Below are 22,993 nucleotides of genomic sequence, written 5' to 3'. Positions count from 1 at the left end.
GATTGGGTATCCTCATATGAACAATTGTTTATCAATAAGGATACAGAACGGTATTGGCTAAACTGTCGTGTAACACAAGGGTCGATGACACAGCATAGGTTCGGATATCTATGCTTGGCTCAATGAATATTACATTAATAGAGCCTAGTACGTTATACTAGATGAAGAATGTTGAACAGAAACAAAAATTACACAGGGAGTGCACTAAGGAACCACAACATAACTTCTAATGTACTCAATATAAGTAAAAGATTAATCACAGAGAATAATCTAATTCACAGATAGTGCTGATGTCTACAGGAGAGCGTCGTCGTTGGCCGATCGTAAGGAAATACAGAAAGACTTGGATAAAATTTTTACTTCGTGGAATGAATGGCTGCTCTCCTGAAATGTTGACTAACGCAAGATAACGAATACAAAAAAGAAAGAACTCGCTAGGGTCCCATTACAACAGGTCTCAATGTACATTGTGGCAATACTAAGACCACATGAAATGGGACGATCACATATGACCCTCTTAGCAAACGGATGTGTGATGCAAGAGGGCAAGATGTACGCATTTTGTACCCAGATCTGGCCAACCTACGTGAGTAGCGGACAGTGGTATCCTGGTCCAATGTTCTGGACACCCTGGATCCCATAATATGGAATTTTAGTCAGGGCGAAAACGTATCCTATTCATTACTAGGCAGGTGTGTCGAATTGAATGTCTATGGTTATACACGCTGTTCTAAAGAGTCACGAGAGACCTACATCAGTTCGCTCCTAAGGCGCCATCGTTGAAAATAATGCCGTCTCATTCCAGAGCAATTGACCGTGGAACAAGGATCCTCTACTAAGTACCGCTGCAACGAAGTACTGTGGGAAGTTGTGAGTTACTGGCAAATTGATCTGGCACACACTCTGCTGCATTTGACAAGTGTTCAGTGGGAATAAGATTGGGACGTTGAATAGAGCAGTCTGAAAAATTCACCTGATTTTTTCCGAATCATGATATAATGGAACTTACTTTGTCCACAGGATCGCTGTCATGTTGCTACGGGGAAGACGCGATTGCAAATAAAATAATGTATTAAGCGACTGCTTTTTTCGCAAAGAAATTATCTGCATTGGATGTAGCACATTTTTATTGTAATTACACCTCAATATCAAATGAGATGCGAAACAGAGAAAAATGGTCTTTTATTTTGATGGTTTAAATCATGACTAAATTTTCAGGTAACTCAGATAAAATTGATAGGGAAATTATGAATACTTCGGCGTGTTGTTCACTATAAAAGGTTCTTGAATATATCATCTCTTAGACTGCGTATTACTTCCTACTCAACTTTTTTTGTCGGGGCTCTTGTACGGCCGCCCACACGGGCGACTCGCTACGTGGTTGTCCTGTTAAGTTCATTGTGTTACAATCAGGGTCGCCCAAGTAACGACACACGTATCTGATTGTCCCCTCGTAAAACCTTCCATATGTGAGGACACCAAGTGACTGCGATCGAAACTCCCATTTGAGCGGTGAAATAATAGTGATAATAACACCAATTCGAACCCCAGTCTACACATCACAGTTAATGGTGCACATCATCTCTTGTCGAAGCCAAGCTACTTCCCCGATCTTGACTGTAATACGACGAACCTTTCCAGGAAAAGAAAGAGTCAAGTAGAAAGTAACAAGCAATGAATCAGGTTCAGAACTCCTTGATTATAAACAGCCCATCGACGTAACCATAACTTCGCTATCAGTTTTATTCGAGTTTCCTGAAGATTACTCGTGATTTAAACTGTCAAAGAAAGAACTGGAAAGAAACTTCAGATATTGCTTGCTAACAGACTGAGATATCAAAATCTGGAAACCATCATTTTGGGAGGAGCTGATAGTTTCTTCAGAATGGCGTCGACCGTCAGAAACTAGTCAAGTTTTATACAGTCGTTCCACTTCCTCGCAGAGGCGTAGAGATACATTGAGAACCACATTTCCGACTGTTTGAACTGAGGCGGAACAGGGGACCTCTGTCGGCAAAAAGGCGTGGTCAACTCCCATGTCTTAGCAGGGAAGCCATCCTACATAGTTGACAACGGCCTTTTTTTTAAGTCGAAAATTTACAGCAGTTTGTGCGTCAGCTAAACCATAAAAGGTCTGGCCGTCGCAACGTCCAGCCCATTTTCAGTTTGAGCTTTGAAACAAGAGAAGCAGCTGGAGCTTTGTCACCACCCCGACCTCGTTCTGCTACAGGCATTTACCACCGTACAGTTAGTAGCAGTTTAGCTGTTTATCACCTTGAACAGAGCAGAGCAATGTCGCTCACGAAAGCATGTCATTTTCGGCGAACACGAGTGCCCCGCGCTACGATCACTAACCAAGCCATGTGGTAACATTCACCAGAATCTGATCTTTTGTCAGCCTGATCTGCTCTCTTGGTTCAGTACTCTCTCCTCTGCTTCATCATAGTTCTACGTACCTAGCTGTGGCTTCAGCACATATACTTTCCGTCGTCTACCATTGCGTAACGTCAGTGAATGCTACCTCTGCTAAATATTGTTTTCCTTAGATCTAATTTCACGATACATCAATATTCTTTTATTCTTTACTTCTTTCTTATAAGAACAGAGATATCCTCCTACCATTCTCCGTATCTAAAAAATCAGAGAGCCGCTGCAAGTAGGAACGTTACCGACGGTCTAATACTAAGTAGGTAATCAATCTGAAATTCCAGCGATCTGTTAACACTTACCGCGTCCGCAAAATGGGACAAGTTCATTCGTTTTCGCCGTTTGGGATTACAAGATCTGTGGAGGACAGCGAAGTGAGGTAGCCACATGATAGCAGGATGTGAACGCCTAACCGCACAAATCGTTGTGAGAGTGTGAGGTACGCGTTGTACGCACACAGCCCAGACCGCAGTATAGCTGAGCAGGCGGCCCACGTGCAGGCGAAACATCTTAAGATAACGTCTGGCTTTCGAGAAAGTGCGGAGGAGAGTCTATTCAGACGAAACACAAAGAGAAAAAAAAAACATTAAAAACGCTACTGCTCTCTGTGGCACCAGCGTGTTTACAAAACAAGAGACGCCTTATAGCATTACTGCAGAAATAACAACTTGATTTTCAGCTTTTTTTCATATGCGTCTATCCGAAATTGGCCTGTTTTCCAGTTTTAGAATTACTACCTTTACCGACAAAAAAACATATATATTCGTAAGTTATTGAAGTGCAGCCCATTTTTTTCTGTTTCGCAGCTCATTTTATGCTAAGGCGTTATTACGCTAAAATGGTGCTACGTCTTAATAGTGATAACTTTTTGTCAATTAAACAGTATAGATCTCTTAATGCCTAACTTTATGTGCAATCGCACCTTCTCTGTACCGACATGGCAGCCATCCTTTAGACAAAGAAAGGCCCATTATATCGTGGTTCGGAAAAATTAGGTGAATTTGTTGGACTCCTCTATTCCCATTGCACACATTTGAAATGCACCAGAATGTGTGCCAGATCAGTTTGCCAGAAACTCACAACTTCCCACAGTACTTTGATGTAGCGTTACTTAGTAAAAGATTCTTGTGCCAAGGGTCAATTGCTCGTGAGTTAGACGCCATTATTTCCAACGATGGCGTCTTAAGAGTAAATTGATGTAGGTGTCCAGTGACTCTTCGGCAGACCGTGTATAATAATAGACGTTCAACAAGTGGACGGTTTTACGAGGGGACAATCAGATACGTGTGTGGAGGACGTATAGGTAACGCTCGCTACTTGGGCGACCCTTATTGTAACACAATGAACTTATCAGGACAACCACGTGGCGAGTCGCCCGTGTGGGCGGCCGTACAAGGCGCCAGACAAAAAAAGTCGAATAGGAAGTAATAAGCAGTCTGTCAGATGACAGATTCAGGACCCTTTTATAATGAACAACACGCCGAAGTATCCTTAATTTCCCTATCAATTTTATTTGACTTCCCTGAAAATTTAGTCATGATTTAAACCATCAAAATAAAAGACCATTTTTCTCTGTTTCGCATCTCATTTGATATTAAGGTGTAATTACAATAAAAAGGTGCTACATCCAATGCAGATAATTTCTTTATGAAAAAAAACAGTCGCTTAATACATTATTTTATTTGCATTCGCATCTTCCCTGTAGCAACATGACAGCGATCCTGTAGACAAAGCAAGGTACATTATACCATGGTTTGAAGGAAATCACGTGAATCTGTCACAATTCTCTATTAAATGTCCCAATCTTATTCCCACCGAACACTTTTCAAATGCAGCAGCGTGTGTGCCAGATCAATTTGCCAGAAACTCACAACTTCCCACAGTCCTTCGTTGTAGCGGTACTTAGAGGATCCTTGTTCCACGGTCAATTGCTCGGGACTGAGACGCCATTATTTCCAAAGATGGTGCCTTAGGAGCAAACTGATGTAGGTCTCGAGTGACTCTTCAGCATACCGTGTATAATCATACACATTCAATTCGACACACCTGCCTAGTAGTGTGTAGGATACATTTTCGCCATGAAGACAATGGCCGCAAGTGACTAAAATTACACATTATGGTCTCCAGGCTGTCTAGAATATTGGAGCAAGATGCCACTGTCTACAGCTCACGTAGATTGGCCGGATCTGGGCACAAGATGCGTACATCTTCCTCTCTTGCATCATACATAAGTCCATCAGGAACTGTGACCGAAGATGGCGGGGAAAAAATTATAAACAAGCACCTTAATGTCTGTAGACAGTCACTCCAAGTGTTTTCACAATGAATGAAATTTTCACTCTCCATCAGAGTGTGAGCAGATATGAAAATTTCTGGCAGCTTAAAACTTTGTGCCGGACCGATAGCGTCTGTTAGGAGGGATTCCCATCTCATCGAAAGTCCCATCCAGTTTTTCTTGATTTCTCTTATGATCTGCAGCAGTCTTCTCTCACCAACATTTTCCGACACTCTTTCATTACTTAGTCTTTCCATCCAGCTTATCCTTTACATTCTCCTCTATACCCACATTTGAAATGAGTCTAGCCCTTTCTGATGCTCTCGTCTCATAGTCCATGTTTTGCCCAGTAGCATGCCAAACTACAGACAAACACTTGCCAAGTCTTTTCCTCAGACCTGTATCTAGTGTGCCACATTATAATCTCCTCCTTCTATTCAATGCCTCCTTTACTATTGAAATGCGAGTTTTCACCTGCTAATGGGACCTCAAGTCTGCAGTAATCGTACTCACAAGATATTTAAATGCTCTTACTTGGCTAATAACAACTTGTCCTTTCTTAATATGTGCCAGTCTCCTTCCTTTGCCGATCACCATACTCTTTGTTTATGCTGTATTCATTCTCATCCCATATTCCACATGAGCGTTATTCAGATATTTTAGCAATTTATTTACAGTTCGTTGACTTTCTGCCGCTTGTACCATGCCATCGGCACATCGTTTACATTATGTTCTCTTTCCACCTATATCCACACCTCTTTTTTCACCTAAGCCGTTCTTTGAAAAATCGCTTTACAATACTACACAACCCGGTTATGAATAGTGGTGCTCGGGTCTAAAATAAATTTCCGTTTTGCAGAAAAGTAGCACTTACGAATCTGTGTTCTTAGCAAACAACATTTTCTCCAGTGATCCTCTAAATGAGCCCAAATTATTAGAAAAATTTCATCTAGATGAGCCTCAAATAATCTGTATTTCTAGAACAGAGGAGCCTAACGTTCCTGATGCTGTATGCAAGATTTTTGTGTGGGCATTGGGTACGATACTAAAAAAACTTCAGATTGACGGGAATATGACTTATGAAGGGAATATACCGACTATTGCCGTTACACAGAGCAAATTATATAGAGTGGAAAACTGAGTACAGCAACACTTAATGATCAGTAAGAAAGAAAGATGACGATGTATTTCCTGCATACAGTAGCCACAATCAGGATACGACGACTACATTTCTGATCGTTGTCTGTGATGTTAGATGTTTAATTAAAATCATACTAGTGACTATGCACAATAGATTAATCGTGAATTTTTATCACGGCCAGTATTATAGCAAGTGTCTCAGTAAAAGTGCTACAGGGGCTGGACGAAAATATGGAAACACGAAAAATAGAACACATTACTATGCCTATTATGGTGTGGGGAGTCAGCTGATGGAGCTGTTTGGTGTTGACAGGGATCGCGAGTGCGACATTGAGGTCTGCTGTGACTTTTGCAGCTGTGGTCCTCTTATATTTCGACAAAATCCTCTTCTCTGACTGTCTGTCACGATCACTCAACACAATTTCGTCCGCGTAGTAACCTAGCGGACGATGTTTCTCCGCTTTCTTATATGTGGTACACATATGAAACACCAAGCACATCGCCTACGTTGGTCACGGAAGCACCCCCCGCCCCCAACACGAGAACCAACAACTTGCCCACTTTCAAATTCACTTAGCTCCCATATAATGCACTCACAACCATACAGGACACTGTTCTCGCAGGACTGCAACATACTGAGGACACTGCACAAGTGCCGTTCGTGGCGCAATACGAGAGCGCAGTCTGCAGGCTTGGCTGCCATCTGCATTCACAAAAAGGAAGTACGTCTAGAGTTTAACGTCCCGTCGACAGCAAGCTAATTAGAGACGGATCTGCATCCATTTCTCTCGGTGTTCCATACTTTCGTCCAACCCCTGTAAATCAGTCGCAGTAGTGTTGTCACCATAAAGCTTTGCACACAGTTTTTACTCCATACTTATCTGTGGGGACTGTTAAAGGCCAAAGTCCTCAAGAAAAATGTGCAACCAACTGATGAACAGCTTACTCGCTTTCTAAACGTTACTGTGTATTTGAAGGAGTCACACAACATCCATGTGCAGGTTATATAATCTCTGGGAGCATATAGATTTTTCATGAGTTCGTGACGTCTCCAAGGAGTAATTCGGGCAACTAAAGTACGTAGCGGTCTATTGAAATATCTCTTGGCGATAACAATAACAGATCAGAAGTGGTAAAAATTTCGATAAGCATTTCTTCAAGAAAGTTGCCACGAAAAGTACTTTCTAATACTTGTTTATTACGAACTAGTTTCCGGCTTATTAGGCATTACTCTGACGATGGCCTAATGATCCGAAATTAGTTTCGTAGCAAACAAATATTAATAGATTAATCTTAAATATAAAATTCTACTACAAGTAAGTGACGGGAGAATCCATTAAAATGACAGCCTTTTTCATTTACTATCGTTTACACCATTATCATACCTGTCAGTTTTAAACACATGTAGCTCGTGAACTGTGGGGAAACGAGCTATCACATGATGTGTTAGTCTCATAACGGTGTATATGGTTTTCTCTTAACGGCCTGTATTGTTTTCTCTTCATATACTACTGTGTGTCATCAAGAAATCACACTGTACATATTTGGCAACAAAACCTTGTGGCAAGCTGCTATTTTGGTTTGGAGTTGGCGGATAAATATTTAACCATTGTTGGAGATGCCAATGGCAGTCTGATGTTACATTCTGCATATTAATAGGCAAAGTCAGACAGCAGGTCCTCGGAATATCGGCCTTCCAGACATTTACTTAAACCCGCAATGACTGGCTGTTTCTCTTGTCAATTTCAGGTTCCAGCAAGCACTGAAGGACTACGGGGTACCTGACGTCGACGTGTTCCAGACTGTCGACCTGTGGGAGAAGAAAGACATCGCGCAGGTCACCACCACCCTCTTCGCTCTGGGCAGGACGGTAAGCTCTACAACCCAACATTCCGAAACAAACTCTGACTTTGGACCCATCTTCAGGAAATGAAGCACACCTACACTAAGGACTTCGTAAGACCATAAAATGTAGTGAGGCGCCTCAGAGAACTTTGGGAAAGAGCTGCTGTCTGGAATCTTTATGTGCCCTCTACCTTCTGTCGGTACAGGACGGCCTACAGCGTAAAATGCTGCTGACGCACACCATGCCACTAAATTCCTTGGGCTGAGGGAACACACAGATAGAAAGAGGGTCAGATGAAAGGTGACATTTCGTTGTTACCATTCCGGCCAAATTCTAAAGAAGAAACCTGCGTTAAACTGATCGAGAACTTAAAATACTCTCTAAGCGTCCTGAATTGGCTATACAAAAGTTTCTGTAGCTATCAAACATAGTTCGCCATTTTCATTCATTTTAAGTAAAAATACGTAGTAGGTCGAGTTGTTGTAGAATTGTAGTTACAGTAGTAACGTATATATCCCACATTTACATTTTGAATATTTTTTAACTATAGATGTAGTCTGCTGTTACAGCCTGATATCTAAATTTTTAACTGAGGCAAAAGAAAAATACTTTGATGGTGATTCTTCCAATTGATAATATTTCACTTTATTCTTTGTTCTTTTGTTTCGGTTGATTTTGGTATTACAACACATTCAACAAGTTTTACTTACATAGGTGGTATGCCTGAAATGTAATAAACACAGGTGCATGTAACTCTTAGATACGGTCTGTTAGAGGGCGGATGTAACTGAGAGTAATGTGTAATAAGTAAAATGCCATGTCAGCCTCGAATCGTTGGACAAGAATCACATACTCTGTGCATTAAACTGTCCCTGGATATACGGTATCTGATGAGAAGGAGCCGGACACACATTAGTGGACATTAATATTCATTCGATTTTATTACGACTTGAAATATCGTGGGGGTACTTTAATTAAGTGTCTGAATCTCTATAGAGAAATGGTAGCTTATTACTCCTCAAGTGCCGAAACCACAGAAGGTGGTGATGTCGCACGCACGGATGCTGGAGCGAAATGCACGTTCTAAAGGTGTTTCATTGCGATGTGGACTGTGGGCAGGCCGGACCTTTGCAGGAATGTTGTCCACAAACCGTTGCCTCACAGCTGCTTTATGACAGGTTGTATTGTTACGGTTATATAAACAGTGATTATCTCTGAACTGTTCCTCTATTGTCCGCAGTGCACAATGCTGTAAAACATGTTGGAATCCTATCGAAATAGTTCATTGTGTCAGTATCCTTCTACATCTAGCGTTTTCTTAAGTGCTATGAAGGGACCACACCCACCACGAAAAACATCCAAAAACTGTAACAGCTTCTTCTGTGCTTCACCGTTGCGACTACACACGATGGCACGTAATGTCCTCCAGGTATTCGCCAAACTCAAACCCTTCTATGGAATTACCACAGGTTACAGCGTGATTCATCTCTCCAGGTGACTCGTTTCCAGAAATGCGTGGCTTATGAGGAGCTGCTCGGCCACTGTAGCCTGTTCTTTTTAATTCCCTATGCGCCAGTTACAGGGTGTTTCAAAAATGACCGGTATATTTGAAACGGCAGTAAAAACTAAACGAGCAGCGATAGAAATTCACCGTTTGTTGCAATATGCTTGGGACAACAGTATATTTTCAGGAGGACAAACTTTCGAAATGACAGTAGTTACAATTTTCAACAACAGATGGCGCTGCAAGTGATGTGAAAGATATAGAAGACAACGCAGTCTGTGGGTGCGCCATTCTGTACGTCGTCTTTCTGCTGTAAGCGTGTGCTGTTCACAACGTGCAAGTGTGCTGTGGACAACATGGTTTATTCCTTAGAACAGAGGATTTTTCTGGTGTTGGAATTCCACCGCCTAGAACACTGTGTTGTTACAACAAGACGAAGTTATGAACGTGCTGGAAAGGTAGGGCGACCGCGTACGGCAACCACAGAGGCAACGCGCAGCTAGTGCAGCAGGTGATCCGACAGCGGCCTCGGGTTTCCGTTCGCCGTGTTGCAGCTGCGGTCCAAATGACGCCAACGTCCACGTATCGTCTCATGCGCCAGAGTTTACACCTCTATCCATACAAAATTCAAACGCGGCAACCCCTCAGCGCCGCTACCATTGCTGCACGAGAGACGTTCGGTAACGATATAGTGCACAGGATTGATGACGGCGATATGCATGTGGGCAGCATTTGGTTTACTGACGAAGCTTATTTTTACCTGGACGGCTTCGTCAATAAACAGAACTGGCGCATATGGGGAACCGAAAAGCCCCATGTTGCAGTCCCATCGTCCCTGCATCCTCAAATAGTACTGGTCTGGACCGCCATTTCTTCCAAAGGAATCATTGGCCCATTTTTCAGATCCGAAACGATTACTGCATCACGCTATCTGGACATTCTTCGTGAATTTGTGGCGGTACAAACTGCCTTAGACGACACTGCGAACACCTCGTGGTTTATGCAAGATGGTGCCCGGCCACATCGCACGGCCGACGTCTTTAATTTCCTGAATGAATATTTCGATGATCGTGTGATTGCTTTGAGCTATCCGAAACATACAGGAGGCGGCGTGGATTGGCCTCCCTATTCGCCAGACATGAACCCCTGTGACTTCTTTCTGTGGGGACACTTGAAAGACCAGGTGTACCGCCAGAATCCAGAAACAATTGAACAGCTGAAGCAGTACATCTCATCTGCATGTGAAGCCATTCCGCCAGACACGTTGTCAAAGGTTTCGGGTAATTTCATTCAGAGACTACGCCATATTATTGCTACGCATGGTGGATATGTGGAAAATATCGTACTATAGAGTTTCCCAGACCGCAGCGCCATCTGTTGTTGACAATTGTAACTACTGTAATTTCGAAAGTTTGTCTGCCTGAAAATGTACTGTTGTCCCAAGCATATTGCAACAAACAGTGTATTTCTATCGCTGCTCGTTTAGTTTTTATTACCGTTTCAAATATACCGGTCATTTTTGAAACACCCTGTATGATGTATTGCTGGTAGCACTTTAGAACTCACGAGTGTTTCTTCCCGCTGATTTCAAGCGATTTTCTACAACCAGCCTCAGTAATTCTCGATGTTGCCCATCCGTCAGTACATGAGCTCTACCTGCTCTTCGTTTAGCTGCTTCGCGTTTCCGCTTCACAATCATATTAGCGGCAATCGGTATGAGCAGCTTTAGAAGAGTTGATATGTCTGTGATGGAAGCCAACGAAAAACGTCCAGCGTCATATGCGCAAGGTACGGAATAATGCTACGGAAAACTGGAAATCACTGTTATTAAGTGCACTACCTCCATACATTTCACGCTTACGCACAAATTGAGACACCTAAATTCTTCCTGTCGTACACCATTTTGCTTACTTCGTAAGAGCCAGTGCGCTCGCCATGGAAAATAATCACGTCTGAATATCAAAGTTTTGCATCGTGGTTGTAAAGAGTATACGGTGGTTTTATATAGTGTTGTATCATGTTTTAGCGCCATAGAACAATAACGCAGCGTTCATAAGGTATGCTCGTTATCTTGTGTTCCATCTAGCGTAAATGCTTGTCCACAGGTACAAGTGAATGCCAATGAACACTGGCAAATTGTCTGAGGAAGTTCGTCGGCTTGTGCTCGCTTCCAGTCACTGCTGTGGAAATCAGGCTCGACACAGACTGTAAGGTGCATTTTAGAACACTTGCCTCCACATATATATCATTATATGACCATGGCAATAAAATTATGAAACTATAAGATGATAGGGAGACATACAATCATCAGTACAAATAATTGTCTACAAACGGAAGAGTGGAAAAGGACGTGGGGAAATTATCCTACGCTACACACCACACTATGGCGCCGAGCCAGGTGACGCAGTGGCTGAGGCACAGAATTTGCGTTCAACAGGAGCGGACTCATTTCCTCATTTCCACGTAATAATGCAAACGCCAGAATGGTTCCTTCCCCCACTCTCGACCTGCCAGTGCTTGTGCTCGCTCCATAATGACGTGATCGCAGACGTGCTTTACATGTTAATCTTCTTTTCTTACGGCAGCTTGTCGGATACTGACATCCACTTGTTAAGAACCACCCTTTCACAGTAATACATGCAAAGTAGTCTGAGGTTTATCTCCCCCCCCCCTCCCCCTCTGTCGCAGAGAACGTTCACTAGAGTGAGCCAGAACAATACGACTATTGCCACCGCGACACATAATTCCGCCTACTGCTGTTGTGGAAAGGAAAGGATATAAGCGGGGAATCTTTCTGGCAACTAAACGAGCCGTAAAAGAGTAAATCCAGTGGCATAGGCGGTTTTGACAGAGGCCAGATTATTATGGCCTGGCGCTTGGGAACAAACATATCGGAAACGGTGGAGATGGCCAGCAGTTCGCGTGCTGCTGTCGTCAGCACGTATAGAAAGTGGTTGAAGGGCGCTACAATCACGAGTAGGCGACACAGTTCTGGACTTCGACGACTCGTCGCAGAACGTGGAGGTCGGGAGCGAGCAGGGCAGGCAGCGAGCTGTGGCAGATCTGATGACAGAGGAAAATGCTGGTGCAGCACAAATATTTCAGGTATACACCATTCGGCGCACATTTTTGAACACTGGGCTTCGCAACAAGCTCAAACGTCTCTTATGTGATCGCGTGTTGACCCAACGATATCGTCACTTAAAACTGCAGCGGGACAGGATCGTCGAAATTGGACCCCGGATCAATGGGAGTGTGTCCCTGGTCAGATAAATAAGGTTTCTTCTTCCAGCATGTCAGTGATTGTGTCCAGACACGCCGTCATCCACGCGAACGGCTAGTCTCGAGACACCCACAGCGCCACGGACGCAGGTCGATGGCGCCAGTATGGGGGACTGTGGAGCCTGAGGTAGTAATCCGAGGCCCCATCTGTCGACTGCATCAACTTCACTGCAGAACACCTGCAGCTGTTAATGCTTGAAGTCTTCCCCGACGGCGATGGCAACTTCCAGAGGTTCAACTGTCAGTCTCACAAGGCCATAATCGTGCTTTAGTGGTTTGAGGATCGTGATAGTAAACCAACATTAACGTCCTGGCAGCAAAATCGTCGTATTTGAACCTGATGGAATACATGTGGGGCGCTTTCAGGCGCCAGCTCCGCACCCTCAATGTGTCTCCTGATGCCATATATCAACGGGAACTTGCCGAGGACCTGTTCAATGCATGCCACGCAGAATCTCTGCCGTATCCCGTTACAAAGGAGGACCAATGCTCTGTTAAGTAGTGATCATAATGTTTTAGCTCATCAGTGCAAATTCAACATGATACCGTACTTCTCGTTATTACACTGGATGGTTTTAGGTACGAACTTTACGCTTCGCTGCAACTGTGTAAGTAAAGTAAAATAGCATTATTGAGCTACCGGTAGAGCTCGAACACAGATACAGCATGCGAGTGACGTCTTCTTACCGACCCAGAAACTGCGCAGCTCAGTATTCGTGGACGTGCTTTTAGGAGGGTTCCGTCAGTTTGTTGCTGTATTTGACGCCGTGTCGTTGCGACCGTTTATTTCTGTCAGCCGGCAGCTCGCGTTAGAAAGGGGCAACAAGAGTCAGTCTCAGATAAACAGATCCTGGGAAAGAAAGCTGCGCCCGTGCCAGGGTTAGACAAACAACTCTGCAGAAGGCTGACGCCTATTCTTGGAGCGAGCGATCTGCACCACTGCTTCGGTACTTTCTGTCACACCCACAACTTCTTCCGAGAGTAACGACTACTCATTTTTAACGTTATAATTATAGGCAGACATGTTTGCAACTAGTTCACCGGCACTCAGCAGTACTGACAGCTCCAGCGTTAATTCCGACCCAATGATATACGTGAATTTAATATGTATGTTAGAAAGCAGCAGCAATTGTATCCCGTTATTTACTCAGTCCAAGGTAAATGTTGTATCGCTCTTCCCACCGTCTGTCGTAGAGATTACGTGCAGTGCTCCACTGACATATTGCTGAGATAGCCTGGGTTCAGGAAGAACTATAAAGCACAGCAATATGAGAAACCACTGTTGCAGAAAAAGCTGCCAACAGTTGGTACGAAGGACACCAGGATCTCAATTTGATTCCGACTGCGGTTTTCAAATTTACATAGCGCTCTCGTTCCATGTTAACTCAGGCTTTTATAACGTTGCAAACCATACAACGAGCAGTCTACCTACTGTACTTATTTCAAATATTATAGCAGATTTGTAACTGGAGAGCTGCTACGTCACTGAATTTAAATCTACTGTCATATACCAAAGTCTCTGTGCAATGATTGTCGGAGGGTACACGATGGATCAGAATAACTCACCTCGTCCCCCACATTCCCCACCCCCTCTCTTTTCCCGTTCTCTGTTCAAATGTGAAAAGAGCGATATCGGTACCCCCCGGGTTGTTTTTTCTTTTTTGCCCCCGTGAGTATTACGCAATATGTATGCTGTAGGGAGTAACATTTTACTTGACTCCTACTGTTTTCGAAAGTTTGTGAGTATGGTTCTCCACGGACAACAGCGCCATTCTAAACGAAGCAGAGCCGATTCGCGCGGCCCGTCTTTGAATCTCCCCTACATATTTCGTTAGTTCAGCTTGATAAGCATTCCACATTAGCTTGATAAGCATTCCAGATTAACGAACAACAACGAGGGATTTGAAATCAACCACACTGGCAGGTCAATGAACCTAGGTGTGACATCAGCTTTTCGCTACCGCTGCATACAGGTGAAGGTAAAAGGGTCAAGTTCCACATTGTGTTCCTAGACGGGCCAACACGGATTCGAACGTGGAACCTCCGCATGGCGGTCATCACTGCTGAACACTTTTTTTTTAAATATCGAATAAAAAATCACGACGAAGAATCGAACACGGACCAGCAGTTTGGTGGTCTTGACCGCTTTTTACTTTTTTCCTAAATATAGCAGAACACAACAGTTGAAATAGCTTTTCAAAGATAGAAACGAGATATGATAAGGATCATATACGTGGACAGGGCGTCACGACATCTGCATCGGGTAAAGGCCACACCCGCTGTCCACATTAACCAACATCCTGTCTACTAAACGTAGGATTTAGCTTGTAAGCAATAGTGTTCCGATATCGGGACAACTGCTTGTCGTCCTAATATGCAGTAAGCATCTCCTGCTGAGATGTCAAAAAATAATCCTCTCCCCTCCCACACATGCATTAGCAACAACAAAATCTTTAAAATGAGCAATTAATGACATGACGGAAGTCGTCTTCGACTTCGGAAAGGAGGAGGAATCCGGCCGCAGGGTACTATCGGTGGTGTAAGCAGTGACAGAAGGAAGGCAAGCTGATTGCGTAGCCTGAGCCAGTTCGCCAGGTGATCACTGCAGGTTAATCTAAGCGGAAGCGTGTCCGAGGAACCACAGCGACAACATGTAGCCGTGTCCCTAAGTCCAATTCGGTGTAGACGTTCATTAGTAGGTAATAAGTTATTAATGACTTTGTGCCAAGAGCAAGCCACTTCCATCGTGTAAATCGGGGCCGGACGGTGTGGCCGTGCGGTTCTAGGCGCTTCAGTCTGGAACCGCTTTGACCGCTAAGGTCGCAGGTTCGAATCCTGCCTCGGGCATGGATGTGTGTGATGTCTTTAGGTTAGTTAGGTTTAATTAGTTCTAAGTTCTAGGGGACTGATGACCACAGATGTTAAGTCCCATAGTGCTCAGAGCCATTTGAACCATTTTTGTAAATCGGGAGACTGATGCCGGTCCATACAACCTTCCAACGAACACGCAGTGATAACAGTTCATCGGGGTTGGGCAGATCACCCCGCCTCCGAGAGCAAGCAAGATTTGAGACGTCACCACTTGCCGCCTCAAAATGTCACCCTCCAGATAGCTCACCACAACATAAAATTCTTGAATTTGATCCAGTTTCAAATGAAAGCGACCTACATCAACAGGCGAATCAAAACTCACTGGATGTAGGATAGTGAAGAGGCGAGACGTGACAGTATGCAATTCACGGGTAATGCGTCCGATGTAGAATGCAGACGCCTTGAGTGTGTTATCTAAGAACTAACCTCCTTCCGTGCGCGCCTTCAGCAGAATCTCGTGACGTAGTTTAAACATACGGCTTTTCCTTATAAATCGGCAAGACAGTTGCAGCAATTTCATCGCTACCATATTGGGAAGGAGGAAGATCTGCACGATATAATATGCCTCACACATAGGTATTCAATATTCGTAGTTTCTACTCAATGGTTATGCGAGCGTCGTCCATTTTTCACTGCAGCACCCTAAATACCGTCAGTTTCATATTTCCAATTCAAAGCCGGCATCTTCAATGGGCAACGATGAATAACAACCTCCAAAGGTGTATGCCGAACCAAAGTACGTGCTCAAGAAAGAATGGCCTCCTCGAAGCCGCGTAGCTCGAGGAATTCGCATTTCTCTTCATTCAAGCGCCCACCTAAAGTACCACAAAATCACCGAGTATCACTTTTAACAAGCAGACTTCCTCCCTTCGACAAAGGAGGACCACACGGCATCGGCACACGCCCTAACTTTGAGGTTCCCCATAAGAGTATTAAATGTGCCTTTGGAGCACGATTATTCGAATAAATTTACAAATTGCTCATTACCAACTACAGAATTTTCAGGGTAGTTGCCATGGTCTTCCAGAGCTATGTGCCTTGGCATGGCCGCGCATTCAATAGGGCGGCTGATATTCTTCTTCTGACCAACCACATAATTGTTAAACATTTTTGTGCCACCCACAATTTTCGCATCTCGCAGAGGCTCTCGAATAGGATTTTCAGGACTCGAACATTGACTGTTCTGTGAATTCACCTACTCCCATAACTGCAGCAATTCATCATAAAAAAGAGCATTAGAGGATCAATCTCTCCATCATGCTGTGACTGCAACAGCCAGTTGCTAAACCGTCGCTGAGGAAGAGTATGTAAGCTGGTCGGGCGCTGCGCTGCCGTCCCTCAGCGGTTCCAGTCTGGGCTAGTGCACAGCTCTGCGAACACAGCAACGAACTAATTGGGACTCCTGTCGAAGGCCTTTCGTAATGTGTCTAGTTTCTTTCTCTCGGTTAAAAGCGATACGCCACCTGCCACGCTTTATACAGCGATCGAGGATTAGCTGCAGGGATGGTGGTTCCCGCACGGTTCTAGAGACAGTGTCGTTCGTGAAACGCCGTGTATAATGTGTGGTCATAATGTGTACTGTTCAGGTTAATGAATCGAAGAAGAGAAATAATGAAACTGACAAAAATGGTCAAATGTTTTGTGGACTCATTTGCCGAAAAGCAAGAAACGAAATAGAGTAGAGAAACAGCTCGATACCAAGTACAGCAAATGCAGGGTGTCAAATATTTTCTAATCCAGTTTGTTTTTTACTTTTACACAAATCATTTCACAAAAGATTTGACCGTTTTTTCAATATTTTATTTTGAAATTTTCTTCAGGAAAATATGAAATATGATATACTTACATATCGATCGGTATTCCATTATTATCAAGAGCATACAGGGTGATTGAGCTGTCCCTACTGAAATCGTTTTATGGAACCCGCAATGTCATGTTTGGCCTTCAGTGTACAAAAATTGCCGACTACGCTGTTTCCGATATTCGACTTTTTTTAGCCTCTACTGATTGGGCTGTTACGCAACCAGCGCATTCGGCCATTTCGTTAACACTGTTAATAGAAACGTGCCCGTGAGGGTAACGAAACAAAAACGACTTCAGCAGACGTTACGCTAAAAGTAATTGCGTCGACGTTTCGAACGAAATTGAACCCTTACAAGGACAATAGTTTCGTAGTCTGAAGGCCAGACGAATAAAACCCTGTCACTGTTTACTTTATGCTGTTAAAATTCACAACATTGTTAGGTTAAATTTACACAAACGCCCATTTCACAGTTCGTAAGTGTTCGTCTAAGCCGGTGGCGCAATAAGGTCAGTGAATGGAGACCAACAAAGATCGAATGTGGGAAATAATTCGTGTAGTTGCTAATATTTGTACAGTGATAGGAGGGGGTGGCATGAACAGTGTACTAGAAATCCTGGCCGGTGAGGGCTGAGTGTGAGCGACGGGCTACGTTTGGAGATCACTTTTATACGTTTCTCTCGAATAATTCGAAAAATTCGGCTTCCAGCGAAAACGTATCCCAGTATAAAATTTAACTACCTCCAATTTCCTATAAAAAACGTCCTGGTTTTTTTCTGTAGGACTGATATTTTGCGCGTAGCGAGCCAGAGAATATGAGAATCTCGCTCATGCTTTTTCAAGGCCAGATACAGCATTGCGGGTTGCGTAAAACGACGTCGGTAGGGGCAGCCGACTCACCCTGTATATATCAAAAGAAAGTAGACAAGTTTCAATTTATGATATAATTTGAAATCTGTTCTACTTTTTGAGCACGAAAGAAACAATTCCATAGTTTCTACACCAATGTAACTTTTTATACACAAAATAGCTATGCCTGAAGAGATGAAAATTGGGGTATATTGATAATTTTTACTTATGGACCGTCTGACAGCAACTGAATAAAACACAATTTTAGTGCCACACGCGTTTCGCCTTTATTTCCTGCTAGGCATCATCAGTGGCAGATTCCGTGGACAATTTCTTACATATTACGCTCCTGTTGCATTTTTGGTGTTCTTCTTCTTATGAATGCCAGTTTGTGGTTTTTGTTACCACACTCCACAGCACTATGAACTGAACGCTTGTTTCAATGCAATGTTTTGGTTTCTGTTGCCGACTGTCAGTTCATAGTGCTTGCAGAAAATAAAGGTGAAAAGCGTACGGCACTAAAATTGTGTTTTATTCAGTTGCTGTCAGATGGTCCATAAGTAAAAATTATCAATATACCGTAATATTACACGCAACTGAGGAAGACAGGACTAAAAAAGTTGAAGATGAAAATTAGGACACTATATTTCAATATTTTCTCAAATATGTAAGTAAACTTTGCTTAATTACTCTGATTCACGCCCGGGTTCCCGGGTTCGATTCCCGGCGGGGTCAGGGACTTTCTCTGCCTCGTGATGACTGGGTGTTGTGTGCTGTCCTTAGGTTAGTTAGGTTTAAGTAGTTCTAAGTTCCAGGGGACTGATGACCATAGATGTTAAGTCCCATAGTGCTCAGAGCCATTTGAACCAATTACTCTCATTACTTCCAAGCAGTTTCTTTTTCAAAAGTAGACCTCGCGCTGGTCAGTTTGATACCTCATTTGTCTGTTCCCCACTCTCATTTCGCTATGAAAAAAGCCACAGTTTAATTTTGTGGGAGTCTCGTTTCCGCTCTGCTCAGAGCACGTGCCAGACTCCCGAGGGCCCAGTGTCATTGTGCCGTGTTTGCCCGCAGACCTACCGCCACCCAGAGTGGAAGGGACCCTACCTGGGGCCAAAGCCGGCCGAGGAGCACAAGCGCGAGTTCACGGAGGAGCAGCTGCGCGCCGGCGAAGCCATCATCGGCCTGCAGGCGGGCACCAACAAGGGCGCGTCGCAGGCGGGGCAGAACATCGGCGCCCCGCGCAAGATCCTGCTCGGCAAGTGAGCGCCGACGCCGACAACGTCACCGTCATCGTCATCGTCATCCCTCGACCGCCACCACTAGCGCGCGCGCCCGCGCACGCGCCCGCCGCCTCACGCACATCGCCTCCTCACAGCATGCACACGCACCACACTCACCCGCTCACACACGCACGTTCGCACGCACGCCGCTCGACCCCCTGCGCCGCCCAGCCGGCTGCCGGCGACGACACCCGCACCCGGAGACAGCCGGGGCTTCCGCACAGTCGGTACCAGCCCCGCTCTTCGGCAGCCGCCGACCGCAGGGGATGATGAATACACTGATAATGATTGCTCCCTTGGAAAAGAAACGTACGATAAATGCCCTGAAAAATCGCAACATCGTCTCTGAAACAGGAAAAATAAAGAAAGATCGTAGATTGCATAACATTCGTACAGACCAAACTTCGGTGTATTAATTTGTAGAAATTATCACCTTTAGGTTATGTAATTATTTTAAATGTGTGGTACCATTACTATCACTCCTTTTATTCTTTCTTTTGTAAGATCGTAATTAGATTAAATAATCATTAATATTAATGTTTTTCTTGTTTGCCTTAAACATAACAGTAACAATAAGTAATAACGTAATGATTAAACCTAGATGTTACTTCTTCTTTTGTTTTCAAAGTTATATCGTTAATTAATATTATCAATTTTATTTTTGCACTTAGACTTAATGGCGCGATTATTTAAAACGCACGTAATCGTGATATCTGACAATTTGACATGAAAACTATACAGAGTTGTGAGTTCGTCACCGAAACAAATCAGATACCGTGCCGATAGGGATATCAATAGGGAAGTAAGCAAAATTAAGCAGAGTGTATGTGTGTGCATGAATTGTGTTTGAAACATTGTTGAGACCTGTGTCTATCCATTATGGAATCATTCTTTGTATTGTATCTATTTCGATTCAATTAAAACTTTTCTTGCATCACTCATAGTCAACTGTGTAAATATTTCTTTTAGTAATAATTTCCGCACGAACAGTGTCCACATCCAGATCTAAACATCTGAAGACGATAACATAATAGCCATTAGTCACATACACAGGTCTACATTTTCTACGATTGCAATTTCTCCGAAAAAATATTAAAATTCAGCTACTGAACTATAATTCAGAATGTTCCAGCACACCGTGTACAGGTAAGTGATTCCTGTATAAGGCTGCAACAAACGACAAATTATTTCTGTATATGAAAGACGACGACGCTATACCTCTAAATAAGATTCAGTTCTCATGTCTGACTGTTTTACATTTTTACAGTGTTCTTTTTAAGTGTGAATGCAGGATGTGGAAAATCCGCCAATGATTAACCAACGGCCTCTTGTAAAGTTGATCTAAATGGGCAACAAAAGTCCTTCTGATATTAGCCTCATACTTACATTAACGCCTTCGACTAAAAAGGGCTGCCAGCGTCTGGTAATAATACCATACTAAGGTATGATACAAATGACACATGCAGTATTCCAACGAAGGGACCCTACTGGAAGACTGTTGCGATTACCTTTCATGTTCAGCAAGCTAATAGCAAACACTTGTCCCTTAAGACACATGTGTCGCTTTCATCACATTATATGGACGCGTAGAAAAGTTGCATCCGACACTAGTATATACGCCTTTCCTTCTACTCACTTTTCAGGGAATTTTAAGCCATATGATCCGTTCCAACTTGCACCATTTCCATCTTTTTCTACTTCTTTCAGTTCTCCTTCGACCCACATGCTTGTGGTTGTAAACTGTTTCCGGTATTCTTCTATCTCCCGTCCTCTTTAAATGTCCCTTTCATTCTTTGTGCCATAATTTATTATTGCTTCTTAAAACGTTAAGGTTCTTGTCTGACTACATCCTTTTGATATCTTATCCATTGCAGTACGAGGGCTATTCGGAAATTAAGAAACCCTTGGTTACGAAATGTAAATCACAGTGAAAAAAGGTTTGCACCGATGTGTTGGGCAGTGTCTCTAGTATGCCCGTAGATAGCGTCTCTGAGTGCACAACGAGCGTGTAAAGATGCCTAGAAAATAATGGCTCCCACCAACTATGGGTGCCTGCTGGGAGATTTCTCCCGATTTCGTGCAACCCCACATTTTCGATGCGAAGTGTTTTATTACCCACCGTAGAGCCCGGACTTAGCTCCCTCTCATATTCACCTCTGCTCAAATGAACCGCTGGCTACGAAGACAACTTTTTTTAAGACAACATTTTGGCATCGACAACGAGCTGCAGGTCAGCGTAGATAATCGGCAGAAATCACAAACGGCTGCCTTCCATGACGAGGGTAGTGGAAAGTTGGTACAACGCTACGACAAGTGTCTAAGTCGGGGCGGATACTAAGTAGAGAAGTTGCTGGGAAATAAAACTGTTACAAATAAGTTTTCATTCTCACTGTGGTTCCATTTTGCGAACGATCATTCCTTACATTTCGAACAGCCCTTGTATATCCTTTGACTGATCTAAGGCATTTAATGTCTACTGCCTCTATATGGCTTTTGTCATTTTTAGTCATTACCATGCCTCGCTTGCATAAAAAACTGCTGGTACAATCGTTACTTCATAGAAATTGAGGTATTTCTCTTCCCCCCTTTCGTTTCAGATTGTCTTTGACTGTTCCGCACGTAGCTTGGAATCTGGTTTTACCTATATCCGTCAAGTTTAAAATAAGGCTTTTCATTAGATAGAGAATCTTTTACGACCACCAGCGACCGATACAATCGCCATCGACCGATACGTGTAAATTATACAGGGCTATTACAAATGATTGAAGCGAGTTCATAAATTCACTGTAGCTCCATTCATTGACATATGGTCACGACACACTGCAGATACGTAGAAAAACTCATAAAGTTTTGTTCGGCTGAAGCCGCACTTCAGGTTTCTGCCGCCAGAGCGCTAGAGAGCGCAGTGAGACAAAATGGCGACAGGAGCCGAGAAAGCGTATGTCGTGCTTGAAATGCACTCACATCAGTCAGTCATAACAGTGCAACGACACTTCAGGACGAAGTTCAACAAAGATCCACCAACTGCTAAATCCATTCGGCGATGGTATGCGCAGTTTAAAGCTTCTGGATGTCTCTGTAAGGGGAAATCAACGGGTCGGCCTGCAGTGAGCGAAGAAACGGTTGAACGCGTGCGGGCAAGTTTCACGCGTAGCCCGCGGAAGTCGACGAATAAAGCAAGCAGGGAGCTAAACGTACCACAGCCGACGGTTTGCAAAATCTTACGGAAAAGGCTAAAGCAGAAGCCTTACCGTTTACAATTGCTACAAGCCCTGACACCCGATGACAAAGTCAAACGCTTTGAATTTTCGGCGCGGTTGCAACAGCTCATGGAAGAAGATGCGTTCAGTGCGAAACTTGTTTTCAGTGATGAAGCAACATTTTTTCTTAATGGTGAAGTGAACAGACACAATGTGCGAATATGGGCGGTAGAGAATCCTCACGCATTCGTGCAGCAAATTCGTAATTCACCAAAAGTTAACGTGTTTTGTGCAATCTCGCGGTTTAAAGTTTACGGCCCCTTTTTCTTCTGCGAAAAAAAACGTTACAGGACACGTGTATCTGGACATGCTGGAAAATTGGCTCATGCCACAACTGGAGACCGACAGCGCCGACTTCATCTTTCAACAGGATGGTGCTCCACCGCACTTCCATCATGATGTTCGGCATTTCTTAAACAGGAGATTGGAAACCCGATGGATCGGTCGTGGTGGAG

At 43.7% G+C, this 22,993-nt stretch overlaps 1 protein-coding gene across 1 annotated transcript in view; it reads left to right on the top strand.

The window, feature by feature from the left end:
• LOC126094594 (muscle-specific protein 20) overlaps positions 1-20,221 on the top strand; it is a 33,844-nt gene extending 13,623 nt beyond the window's left edge. Inside the window, exons 3-4 of the mRNA XM_049909062.1 lie at positions 7,592-7,712; positions 19,070-20,221. Coding sequence (XP_049765019.1) covers positions 7,592-7,712; positions 19,070-19,261 — 313 coding nt within the window. The 3' untranslated portion in view covers positions 19,262-20,221. The remainder of the gene's footprint in view (positions 1-7,591; positions 7,713-19,069) is intronic.
• The last annotated feature ends 2,772 nt before the right edge of the window (positions 20,222-22,993 follow it).

The sequence above is a fragment of the Schistocerca cancellata genome, chromosome 8 (genome assembly GCF_023864275.1).
Source record: "Schistocerca cancellata isolate TAMUIC-IGC-003103 chromosome 8, iqSchCanc2.1, whole genome shotgun sequence".
Lineage (NCBI taxonomy): Eukaryota > Metazoa > Arthropoda > Insecta > Orthoptera > Acrididae > Schistocerca > Schistocerca cancellata.
The sequence above is the reverse complement of the archived record's forward strand: the minus strand, read 5'-3'. Positions and strand labels throughout refer to the sequence as shown.